Here is a 13,647-nt window from a genome sequence, read left to right as displayed (position 1 = left end):
CCGTACTCTCTACCCATCTCACCAACACCCAACCACACCTATATCTCCTGTAGTCTGTACTCTCTACCCATCTCACCAACACCCAACCACACCTATATCTCCTGTAGTCCGTACCCTCTACCCATCTCACTAACACACAACCACACCTATATCTCCTGTAGTCTGTACCCTCTACCCATCTCACTAACACGCAACCATCCCCTATATCTCGTATAGTCCGTACCCTCAAACCCATCTCTCTCACACCCAACCACACCTATATCTCCTGTAGTCTGTACCCTCTACCCATCTCAATAACACCCAACCACACCTATATCTCCTGTAGTCCGTACCCTCTACCCATCTCACTAACATCTAACCACACCTATATCTCCTGTAGTCCGTACCCTCTACCCATCTCACTAATACCCAACCACACCTATATCTCCTGTAGTCCGTATCCTCTACCCATCTCTCTCACCCCAACCGTCCTAATTCTCTCTTCAGTTCTCACACGTCTTTATTTCGACTTCTCAGACTACAGGAGGTGCATATGTTCATGTGTTGTCAATTCGATTCGGTAGCTGTTTGAAGAGGCATAAATACTGACCAATAGCGAATGAGTGTATATATCGTGTTATACTTCTCTGCTACAATATCGTCGGCTATGTTTACCTGTCATAAATATCTGTGTATGTTCCTGTCAGGAAAAGGCAGTCTAGTTAAATGTTTTCATGGGTGGTTCAAATGAAGCCTTCATCAATGCCAGAGGAGTGAAAAAAGAACTGTATGTTGTGAAATGTCGAGTAGATTATACATATATATGGCATATGATAAATAAGTTCTTCTTTGAAATGGCGGATGAAAGACACTTAAAATACAATTCAGAAGAATTAAAGGTGACATGCAACCAGAAAATAAATAAATTAAAACACAGTTAATGTAATGTGGAAACAGGCTGCCCATGCTGGTCAAGAACACGGCCAGCTGAATCGGGTTGTCATTACTTGGCGACACGAGTACATCGGGTTGTCATTACTTGGTGACACGAGTACATCGGGTTGTCATTACTTGGCGACACGAGTACATCGGGTTGTCATTACTTGGTGACACGAGTACATCGGGTTGTCATTACTTGGCGACACGGATACATCGGGTTCTCAATGTGGCATCGACGAAAAACTTCACAAATTATGTGTGTAAAGTGTAACCGATAAGACATAGAAAGTTTGTGTCTCTCAAATGCACACAGGCATTTTGCTAATACCTAAGTTGTGTTGTGTTTTTAAGAAAATAGGCCGATTTCTATCCATCATTGTCCATGAAAGCTGAAATGATCGGCTGTGTGATGAAATAACGTTTGTACAACTATGACACAGTGTATATATGTACGCTATTGTACACTGCTGTCCTGGTTCATATTGTTGTGTTATTTGTTAGTGTAGCTTGTACTTTTTTTTGTCACGGAATGCGGCCTCGAGGCGCCATGTATTTGCTGTGTTATAACGAGAATACCACTCTTGAAACATTCGGCCCTTTGATTTCATGCTCAGAACTGCGTCAAGGTCGAATTTTCCTTTTTCATGAACCGACAGAGGTCGTAGAAATTATATAAGTGAGTGAGTGGCCGGCCGTTTCAAGATGCCCTCCCCAGCATGTTAGGGATGAAACAAGAGCCGATGATAGTGCAGGGACATATGTAGCGAAAATGTTTCCCAAGGGAAGTACATGCTAATTGTTTGAACAGCTAATAGTGAGTGAGTGAGCTTAGTTTTACGTCGCACTCAGAAATATTCCAGCATGCATATGGTGGCGGTTTGTAAATAATCGAGTCTGGAGAATAGACTTCACGCAGTAAATATGACATGCAGTTTGAGTCAACGACTAGCATATTAGCAGCTAATTACTTTGAATTTCATGTTCTGCTGTATGGGTGTATGGATTCAGTAGGAGATGTCAAGCGTGAGAACGACTGCTTTATACTCAAGGCTTACGTTGGCTGGCATTCAGAACATTGGTTCAATACATAATTAAAAACCAAAAAAGCTAAAAGTTCTCACGTTTTCAATCATACCAGATATATTGATACTAAAGAGCTACGCATGTATATAATCTATCTCCTGCATACCTGAAATCCTGATAGCGCCACCACCACACCCTTTCCTTTCTGACCTATTGTACATCAAAGGCACTTGACACAATGACAAATTGTATTGTCGGGAGTCAATATTGTTGTCTCACCGCTGTAAGTCAAAACTCTCAAGGCTGTGGTGATCAGTGAGGTATGGCCGGGGAATATTAACTATTTAGGTTACAAACCTCTTTACCTTCATCATTAGGACCATGATGAGTTTCGTGCTGAAGTCCACGTGAATCACGCCACTTGCCACAGTTTGCTTGTTTTTGTAAGGGCGACAATGCGACAGTGTCCCCTCTAGGATTCCATACAAAACACCTGGGGCAGATGTGGAGAGTTGAACCCGGACTTGCATCAGCATGCTACACCACCATCTAGCACTGTCCACACATAAACTCTTCCTTTCCACAGGGTGATAGTATGTATTCATGATGAACAATTGAGCCGAATTCCTATTTCAATTTCAAAATCCTATGTTTTAACGTCAGTCCTACTTGCCAGGTACAAGTCAACAACCACACAGGAGCTCAGTGCCCGTCTGTCTATGGACAGTGTAAGGTATTTAATGTAACTGACAGGGCTGCAACGATGCATCAAACTATCGATGGATTGCGATCGTTAAGTCTCCGGTCGCAATCAACCGATTTTAGACAAGAAAACCTATCGATGCATCGATAGTTTCTGTGACTATGGAGAGTTTATTATTTGGCATCCGTTCATAGATGCGCAGCGCAAAATGCAGGATTATTAAGTGCAGACTTGTTTTAACTGTTTGCGTGAACTGGGTTTCAAGTTTCAGGTCTGAAGTCAGTTATTAAAACAGCCTAACACTACTTTTCATTTAACTTAAACTATACATTCATTTGGGAAATGACTTCAAATGAGACAATTCAAGGAGAAAAAGAAACTATTCAAATATAGTATTCCCAGAAATTATTGAGAATCATGTTGCGTCATGTAACTCATTACGTTTATTAACTTCTGGCGTTTTACTTACATAAACATGTTAAAACATCATCCTTTAACAGTCTCAGTCTTGTTTTAGTACTTTGTTAGACCTCCTCGCTCAGCAATGCATGCCCGAATACGCCTAGGCACACTACCCATCAAAGTTTGTAGGTAATCGTGTGACAGGGTATCCCAATATTGGACCACCTCGGCCTTCATATCTTCAATATTTCTCAGTCCCTTTTGGTTTATTCTGCCCTTCATGACTCCCCACACATTCTCAATTGGGTTTAGGTCTGGGCTGTAACTAGGCCAGTCTAAAACTTGAACATTTTCGCCCGACAACCACTGTTTTGTGTAGCGCGCAGTGTGTTTTGGGTCATTATCATGCTGGAAAATCCAATCATCTTCATACAATGTTTGTGCTGTCGGAAGAAGGTGACCATTTAGAATGTCAACGTATCTTTTTTTTGTCAAGTTTCCCGTGAAAACACACAATGGCGTCACTCCGCGAGCCGATATGCCACCCCACATGTAAAACTTCGGGCTATGTTTTGGTCGCTGGTAGATAGGTTTGACAGTATCTTTGGTCCAAATTTTCACACAATTAGGGAAAAGCCAAACAGAACTTTCATCCGAAAAGAAAACATTATCCCAATCTTGACTTTCATGAGCCCGACACCAGTTTAAACGTTTTTCCTTTTGTGCATCTTTCATCAACGGCGAGGGAATTCCACGTTTTTTCACCCAATTAAGTCTCTGTAATTCCTGCCTAACTGTTTCATTGCATACCTGAGGACTTCCTCTGCTAATCATTTCATTTCTGATGTTCTCAACACTTTTCAATTTGCCCCTACTCACAATCTGCCCAAGTCTTCGGCGATCCATAACACTGAATTTCCTAGGCCGACCTGCCCCTGCTTTGTGCTCTATCCCGGTTCCTGTTTGAATATTCTTCAAAGTTCTGTATACTGTAGATAGAGGAATACCATGTCTACAAGCTAACACTTTAGCATCAGCCCCACCCCTTTCAAAATCATCTAGAATGAGCTTTCTTTTCTCTCTTGCTGTAAATTCTGCCATGTCAACACAGGAAGCCGTCTGCTCAGACAAGGGAGATAACTCTTGACGTAATGAGCTACCTTCTAAGCCTTCAAGAGTTGTCTCCCATATTTAGTATTCTTAGTGCATAGTGAAAGCCCTTTTTCCAATCTTAGCATCATTAGAAAAAAAAAAGATTTTCTCAATAATTTCTGGGAACACTGTAGTTGGTCGCAACAGACTATCACTATATTGCAATAGTACAGTATGGTTCAAAATTATTGAGAATAGCTAAAGCATTTCATATTATTAAACAAGAACAAATCAGATAAAATTGAATGTATTGTGAAAGTGAACTGACCTTTTCATGTTGTGTAGGTAACATTATAATATTTTATCAAGGCTCCTTGAGCTTCACGGCACAGTCTAAGACGGGTAGGCATACTTCCTATCAGAGAGGTTAGTGTCTCGTGAGTTATGCTGTCCCAGTATCGGACCACTTCTCTCTTCATTTCTTCAATTTTTGTCAACCCCTTTTGATTCACACATTCCTTCATCATCCCCCAAATGTTCTCAATGGGATTTAAGTCAGGGCTATATGCAGGAAATGGTAATGCAGTCACATTTTCCTCCTGAAACCACTGCTTGGCATGTTTTGCGGTGTGTTTAGGATCATTATCTTGCTGCAAAATCTAGTCATTTTCATAAAACACATGTGCACTTGGAAGGATCAAATTATCTAATATGTTAGTGTAGCGTTGACTTGTCAGATTTCCCTCAAACACACACAGCGGGGTCGTTCCTAATAAGGATATCCCTCCCCATACATGAAACTTTGGGCTGTATTTAGGTCGTCGATACAACGGTGCTGACGCATACTTTGTCCATATTTTCACATTATTGGGATATACCCATATTGAGCTTTCATCAGTAAAAATCACATTTTCCCAGTCAAAGTTTTCATGTGCCAAACACCACTCAACACGCCTGTCTTTATGTTCTTGTTTCATGAGAGGAGAAGGAATTCCAGTCTTTTTCTCCCATCCAAGATCAATCAAATTTCTTATAACTGTAGATTTTGATACAACTGTTGATCCCCTTTCTATCATTTCATACCTGATGTTGGAGATGCTTGCCCTTTGCTTTTTAGACGCTAAAATTCCCAGCCGGACGCGATCTGAGAAGTCCAATTTTCTGGGTCTCCCTGCTCCTTTCTGGTGCCCAAAATCCTTTCCCTCTTTAAAATTCTTCCTAATCCTATACACAGTAGAAAGAGGAGTTCCTGTTCTCTCTGCCAATGTATTTACATCATCAATTCCTTGATTACACAACTCAAAAATCAACCTTCTTTTATCTTCAGCAGACATTGTTGACAGTGCTGAGGAAAATGACGTCTGCTACAAATTCAGGGGAGGTAACTCTAATTGTACTATACTCAGTAGGCAAAGATGAGTTACCTCCCTTATACCATTACTTAGTTTTAAGTATCGGTGAATCGGTTGAGGTGTTAGGATAGCTCAAAGTAAGAAGAAAAATTCTCAATAATTATGAACCAGACTATATGTAGCAATAGACCCCATAAATCGGTGTATCGTCTCTCACTATCCCTATCGCAGTAGTATGTCGCAATAGACTATCACAGACACCATAAATCGGTGTATCGTCTCTCACTATCCCTATCGCAGTAGTATGTCGCAATAGACTATCTCAGACACCATAAATCGGTGTATCGTCTCTCACTATCCCCTATCGCAGTAGTATGTCGCAATAGACTATCTCAGACACCATAAATCGGTGTATCGTCTCTCACTATCCCTATCGCAGTAGTATGTCGCAATAGACTATCGCTATCGCAGTAGTTGTTTCACCTTTAATAGTCACCCCCAGTAATTGTGGGGCATAGTTACCATTATGAAAATAAAGGGGAATCAAGCTGAATCAAAGGTTCCCCGTCACTGGTGTGTCTGGGCAGAGTAGGACCTTCCACACCTGAAACAAAGATGCCCTGTCATTGATGTGTCTGGGCAGGGTAGGACCTTCCACACCTGAATCAAAGGTTCCTCGTCATGGGTGTGTCTGCGCAGGGTTGGACCTTCCACACTTGAATCAAAGGTTCCCCCCATTACTGGTGGGTATTGGAAAGTAGCTCAGTGACCAACATGTTCTTCTGTATTAGACACAGAACATAAGTGGGAAGAATTATCACAGACTAAAATGTGGTTCTAGCAACCAATGATCACACCTCTTTGTTTGAAGTCATTGGACTTTCATTTCCTCATCCCTGACGCATTTTGCCATAAGAGGTGACTATTTAGAGACCACCACCATATAGCTAGACTATTGCTCAGTGCAGCTTAAAACTAAACTCACTCACTCCCCGATGCATTCCTGATCTCTGATCTCTGGAAATTAAGGTATTGTGATGCATATGTAAAGTTTTTTGTGCTTAAAAGTAAAGGCAGTCTTTAACTCCTTCACAGTTGGCACTGCTACCATGGTGTATTGCGTAGTGAACTATAGAGGTTTGATCCTCTGTTCACGCTACACCTAAAGACGTCAAAGTTCCCCTGTCTGGCACTTGGCACTATGGACATAAACCAAGGACTGATTATCTAGGAGTGAGTATGCCGTGTCGAGTGGGTTATACTGTCTCCTCAGTCATAGATAAGCAGAGTGTGTCCCAGCTCATGTTTGTTAACAAACATACATAGTCCCAAAGTGTTGTAAACATCGGTCTTAGTCTGACTCACTTCAGACTCCCTCCCACATGACATGTAAGCCCTGCAAACCAATAAATGATAAGAGAAGTCAGCACTTATGTTGTTTGATTTTATTTGACTTTCTTTACAAAAATATCACATGTATATAAAAATCCTGTGCAAATGTTTACAATACACATTTTATGAACAAGTCCATTATTCAGCTGTGTGACCATTTATAGAGGGTGGAGGAGGGAGTGGAGGTGGGTTGGGGAGGTTGGTTGGTGGGGGGAGCGGAGGGGTGGGGGTGGTTGTGTCCTACTGAATAGGATGATATTTTCAACAAAGATGTTTCCATGTAATTTGCATGTAGGACATTTACCAACTTTATTCAATAAATATTTCAACCAAACAACAAAAAAACAGCCAATAATGGATTCAGTTCCAGATACAGGTGGCATTATTTCACTTTATGTACAATATGTAAAGATAGTATATACAATATATGTTGGTAAATGAGCACTCAGATCTTGTTCCAGCTCAAGACTATACAGCTGCACAACCAAGCCGAAATGCAGCTCTAATTACACAGATTACATGATAAGTACCCATACTTCCACAACATCATGTCGGTTTCTTCTCAGTGCAAATACAGACTCAAAACTGTAAATTTCTTTCACAACAATATACATTGTTTTCATAAGTGACTGTCGATATGTCCTGCTCACATTTGGCATCAGGAGAGGTGGTGATTTAAAGAGCCAATTAAAGTTTTCATTGTTGAGTTCTTCTTGATGAAAACAAAGTCACTGTCAATGTACTAGTTACAATGTCTGCATCTTTCTGCAGTTTCATCTAAATGCCATCACATAGACTGCTATTACTATGCATACATATATCACAGCCGACAAAGGCTGCCTTAACACACGTGTGCATGACTCTGGAAGAATGTTCATGTTCTTATCTTGTGACAATGTAGCCACTGAATCTCGCCAAGAACAAGACCAGCATGTTACCACTCCAGTAATGGGAACTCCAGTATGAGTACCAAGTTCTCTGTATCACCAATGATTGTTTTTGACCTTCTAATATATATAATATACACCATGATAAGACTGAGGTATTTCCTAAACTCTTAGCCAATGCAGTTTCCTTCCTGAATCATTGAACATAAGTTCTTGCAGAATATTGATGTGTAGCACTCCTTGAGACACAATATTTACATAGGGTCCATTCCTGAAACAACAGACAACGTAGGGTCATTCCCACAGTTTCACTGGTTCATTGTGTACTACATTTACTTGTCATCATCATTGAGACACATGTATTTTTCCAAACTGGTAATGGTATACAAGATAGGTTGCTCATATACTGAACAACATTAAACTGTTAAATGTTCTAATGTCAACATTCCCCTGTAAAACCACTGCTGAACAATATTTAATTAACAAAAGCATTGATTTCAACTACTGAATTACCAGGTAATTTCTTTTTTAAGATGTTAATGTGTCACATTCATCAGCTGCTGATGCAAAGTTTAACTCCCTAACTAACTCAACCCATATCCTGTACATTTCATCCTCTTCAGCACAGGGAGGTACATATTTGTAATGACCAGGTAAGAAAAACTTCCATGTAATGTCTATTGTTGTATTTGAATACCAAAATATCTTTACAGTTTGACTGCAATGTGTGAAGTATGCCACTACTTACGTGTTTCTTGTGAATCCATGAAATCTTTATGACTGAAAAATGAATCAATCAGTTAATAATCAGGAATATAAGTAACCATATGAGGTGAACAGTCTATAATAGTAATGCATAAATAGTACAACAGAGGGGCAACAGAGCCAGCCAAATCGCCTTGCTCCCCAAGCATATGGTCTGAGTGTGCTGTCTTGGAGGTTCAAGGATTTGCTTAACTCTCTGAAGACCTGGATTTGGTTCTCCAAATCAGTAAAATGTGCAAAGCTAACTTCTATATTTTCCCATCCCAATATGGGTGTGGTATTGTCAAACAACAGCTGGAATATTGTAAAAGGATGACAAAACCTTTGCCCCTCCAGGTGCATTGAATCCTCATGTTAAACAAGGGATAAGCTCCAGGACTAGTTTGGTTCCAGGTGAGGTATCTCAACTTACTTTTTATAGAGAATGCAGATGGCGCCAATGAGGATACAACAGCAGATGAAAATGAAGATGGCCAAGGCGACCAGTGTCCACCACAAGGGCGCCCAGCTTATCTTGTCCAGGGATGACCGCGTCTTATAGCAGGACTGTCAAAAGCACAAAACCCATGAAAACTCACAAAAGATGACACGAAGAACATACATAGTAGTCATACATCTCTTCCATGGCAGACTAGAATACTATTTGTACAACAACATCTCATGACACTCTCCACAACTCTTTGCAATGTTCCCACACTCTCCACAAACTTTTGCAATGTTATCACACTGAGACTCACCCCTGGGCTACCGGCACCATAGTTCTGTAGGATTTCCAGATAGTTGCTGTTGTCCAAGCTATTTGCCCCTTCCCTCACACTCTGCACATTGTCCTTTGATACCATCACAAAACACACGTCCGTTCTAAAAATTACAAAGAAACAATTATAAGAAAAACAGAAAAACATCACTTAAATGTCATATATTGATGTTGTAAGCCTCTAGTCATGGATATTTTATAGGGGGAAGCATCAGTAACTCAACAGTCAATTGCATCCCCTATCAGTGGCAGGATCTGCTGATCATAGGTTCAAATCAATCATTTATGAGGGTCATTTTTCAACACCTGCAAGTTAACATCTGTGACCAGGACATCCTTCAAGACACTGTCATCAAACTGGAAGAGGTGTTTTACACTTCTTGCACACTCACTCACTCACCTATCTCTCCACAAGAAAGTCAGTCACGTAAACCTTACCTTGTGGAGTCTGTATCTGTGACTCCTCTGTGGTAGGAGATCTGCTGGACCTTGAAATAATTGTCACTGCTCACTCCATTCAGGTCGCTAAAAACAAATACATAATAACACAATAATCTAAGCAGACTCTGGTTTATTCTCTGAAAATGTCTAATTCTGACACAAACAACTCTCTTGGAGGTTAAAAGGAGTTCTGACAAAAGCGAGATTCAGGGACTACTGCTATCTCAATTGGGCTACTTATGCAGAGGTCATCACTAGAGTGTTCTGTGTTTGGTAACTTGGACTGGAATCCCATTTATTCCAGTGTTATTGCGGGGTTACAAATGTATACATCAGGCATTATAATGAGCAGCCTAAAACCATGCAGTTGACTAGGGAAGTCACCCTGTTGTTACTGTCACAGTGAGGGCTGGGTGGACAGAAACTGATACGGTTCAGTAATTGTGAGACAGACTAAACACTGCAAAGGATGGCATTAGGTCATATCGACTACACGTTCTTGTTACAGTTTCCTCCGATCATTCTGAGTTGAGCAGACATACACAAGAAGGTCATCCACTTTATTCCGGGCTTCATTTGGCGGTTCATTAATCACAACACGGACCGTCTGGGCTGGTTCAAAGATGTAAATCTGAAACAGAGGGCATTGGCTAATGCTCAGAGATACAGGTCTTTAAAGAGCACTTTTGATTTTGATTACCCACCATCCTTATATATATATCTATAGGAACCCACAAGGCAGATGCATTCCTACAAGAGAACATGCAAAATATTCTGTGAAGGCATTTAATTTGCTGCATGACAACTGAATATTTAGAAACATATATGGGAGTTGTATTTCTGCATGACATGCCTAACTGATGGGACTCACATATAGTTTCATGGTGTCCTTCAAGGTAGGTTTGTTCACATCCTCCGCCTGCAGCATCACCTCAAAGAAGCTGCCAGGGAGGCGGAAGTCACTGTATGAGGGGTAGTTGGTGCTGACAATGCCAGTGTCGGGGTTGACGATGAAGGAACCAGGCAAGGGGTAGCTGGGGTACCCAGGCTCGCTGTACACAATGCCTGTTATGCTGTATCGGACACGATTGTACAGATCACTGTCAGGATCCGTGGCCTCCACACGGACCACAGTCCTCTCTGTAGGTACCGACGGCACAACTGGAACAAGGTCACGTGGTCGGTTTCATTCTACTACTACATGGAATATAACTCCAGATCTTATATTAAAGTGCTGTTTCTTATATTACCTGTGTTATATTAATATTCACACCTTACAAACTTCCTAATCCGACTCACCAAAAATTAAGAACAGTCTATTACCTTCATATAGCACCCTGTGCTTAAATATGGCACTGTTATCATTGACGTCACTAAGTGTGATAACCACGTATGCAACATGAGCTGTGTCCGTCATCAGATTAACAGGGTAGGTATCCGCTTGCCGTCGCTTCCTCCGCTGTGCCACCTTTGCTCTGACACACACAAGATGGGTGGCCTTTGTCTCCCTGTCAAGAGACTTTTCAGTGAAAATGACACCCTCGCTGTTAACGGCGAAGATACCAGTAGACTCTGATTGACCTGCAAGTGAGATCAGAACTGTATGGCAACAACAAATACATTCTTTCTGTACACTGTCTATATATCTGCAGTGGACGAAGCCTCCACCTCAAAGTCACATCTGCTGAAATCCCAGCTTGCTGTTATGTTAAGTACAGTACTGCCAAGGGATATGATGGGGTACAACAGTCATGACCTGATTAGCAATTTTGGGAATGGTCTTAGCCCAAATGTATCTATCATGAATATCTGGCAGCAGAATTTCCCATAGAAATTTTTCAAACAAATGATCTGGTGTTTTTTGAAATACTGACAGTTCATTTTACTAAACAAAGTGATTCTAATCAACACTTGCAAAATATGAAAAAATGCAACTATGGCTTCACATTATGGTACTCACACAATGCGATACTTGTCTCTAATTCATAGGTTACACCATTGATGATTTCATCCAGATCACATGCTTGGACCCTGTACACAGAGGTCCCTACAGGTGTGTCCTCACTGATCGTCACCCTCTGGGGGACCTCAAGCTGGATGGAGAAATCAACATTCAAGGCATTAGAAATTCAAGTTTATTCATGTTTTCTTTCAGAAATTCAGTTCATATCTAAGCTTGAATCCCGCTCTGCATGTTGTTCCCTGGTCACAAGGGGAACATGAGTTAATGTACCCTCAATGTTTGTGCTCCCTTCGGACACAAGGAACATAAACAAACATCAATGGTACTAGCCCCAAGGAACCTGTGAACAACTTATTTATGTTACCGAACACGTCAATGTTAATTTTGAATTGCTTGACACGGTCAGCACAACTGCTGTGCAGAGTTAAGTACCTTGGGAAGGCAGAAAGTATAATTGTGGGTTTGAATCCCATTCCTTTCATATTTATTAACTTATCACCACTTTACTCAAGCTTGGCTGATTTCACCAGAATGGTGGATGTCTGAGACAACCATGACTTTTGGCTTGCACATCAAAATGACATGCTCTAAGTTAACTCCAATATCTTTGCAAAGTGATGTTAGACATTACCCAGATTCACAGTCCTTTCTTCACAATTGGTGCTACATTTATGCACCGCTTTAAAAAAAGTGAAACCAATTTAATTGCAGAGAAGTGCAGAAGTGTGTTCATGAGACCACTAAGACAATAACCAACATATAAGTAATCTAGCCCACCAGATACAACAATGTTGACACCCACAGCAATGTGTTTGGTGAGGCACAACAGTCACAACCCGTCCTCTACATAACATCCTTACACTATTCTCTTCTTTAGCCCGACCACTGGCCCAAAGCAGTTTCATCGGCAAGCTGGCTGATGAAATCAGTGGACAGGAGCTCCTGTATGTCTACTCACCGAGATGCCTGGGCATGCCCCAAATTCTGGTACATTGTCATTTTTATCTCGGACATAGATGGTGAGAGCCCGGAAGCTTTGCAATGTTGTGTTAGCCCTGTCTGTGGCAACCAGGATGAGCTGAGGACAGATGAGGAGAAAGGGCTTTAGATAGTGGGAGATATATGGGATTGAATCAATGTTGATACAATAATAATGGATGTTTCGAGAATGCATCACCACATGGGTTTCACTGACCCTGAAAACCCTGACCATGTACAGATGCAAGAAAATTATCGGAAAAAATGGTCTACAGTGATTTATCGACCTGTCTGAAAAACGTCAAGATTGATAATGACACCCAGTGCACATGTAGGAGGCTCCCACATTGTTCACATGCTTCACCTGCATTGTGTTTGTGTGCGGTGATAACGTGAAATGATGCTGCATACAAAAGATGAATGTCATTGTAACGTTCCTCAATGGAATTTTTTCTGCCAGACTTCAAAGTTCAGGTTCCCCTACTTCTTTTGAAGAGTATAATAATTCATGTGTTTATTACCATGGTATTATTCCTATAAACATCAGTGAAGTTGCCATGGTAACTTGTTGGCAACAGTTTTTATGATTAGTTGTGTGTATACATGCACATGTGTGTATACATGTTGTTATGTAGGAATGAGATTCATATCAATTAGTGATTATATACTTATATTGTGGCTTTAACATGTTTCAGGCTTGATTTGTCTTTATTACATTCAAGTAATAAAAGTCCATCTGCCTCACACCCCAGTGGCTTTGTGGTTCTTGCACCAAAGGAACCCATATACATACACATACAGTACCTACTAACCTTCCATGAGATCACAGACAATGTGCACTGTATGATTTTCTGGTCACTACCTACAGGTAAACACCATGCAGTTTAAACAGCTACTTCCCACAGAACCTAAACAATGACATGGCAAATACAAAAAAATGGTCAGCTTCATAAATGAGCTGATGTTTTACTTTC

The 13,647-nt window shown here is 40.9% G+C and overlaps 1 protein-coding gene across 1 annotated transcript in view; it reads right to left on the bottom strand.

Annotated features, from left to right (window-relative positions):
- Positions 1-6,920: 6,920 nt before the first annotated feature.
- The window catches only part of LOC137285235 (cadherin-87A-like), a 38,658-nt gene continuing 31,931 nt past the window's right edge, over positions 6,921-13,647 (bottom strand). Inside the window, exons 32-41 of the mRNA XM_067817534.1 lie at positions 12,654-12,773; positions 11,693-11,825; positions 11,056-11,313; positions 10,604-10,893; positions 10,275-10,363; positions 9,730-9,816; positions 9,272-9,395; positions 8,947-9,080; positions 8,518-8,549; positions 6,921-8,040 (exon numbers count right to left, since the gene is read on the bottom strand). Coding sequence (XP_067673635.1) covers positions 8,024-8,040; positions 8,518-8,549; positions 8,947-9,080; positions 9,272-9,395; positions 9,730-9,816; positions 10,275-10,363; positions 10,604-10,893; positions 11,056-11,313; positions 11,693-11,825; positions 12,654-12,773 — 1,284 coding nt within the window. The 3' untranslated portion in view covers positions 6,921-8,023. The remainder of the gene's footprint in view (positions 8,041-8,517; positions 8,550-8,946; positions 9,081-9,271; positions 9,396-9,729; positions 9,817-10,274; positions 10,364-10,603; positions 10,894-11,055; positions 11,314-11,692; positions 11,826-12,653; positions 12,774-13,647) is intronic.

Source organism: Haliotis asinina, chromosome 5, assembly GCF_037392515.1.
Source record: "Haliotis asinina isolate JCU_RB_2024 chromosome 5, JCU_Hal_asi_v2, whole genome shotgun sequence".
Classification (NCBI taxonomy): Eukaryota; Metazoa; Mollusca; class Gastropoda; order Lepetellida; family Haliotidae; genus Haliotis; species Haliotis asinina.
The sequence above is the reverse complement of the archived record's forward strand: the minus strand, read 5'-3'. Positions and strand labels throughout refer to the sequence as shown.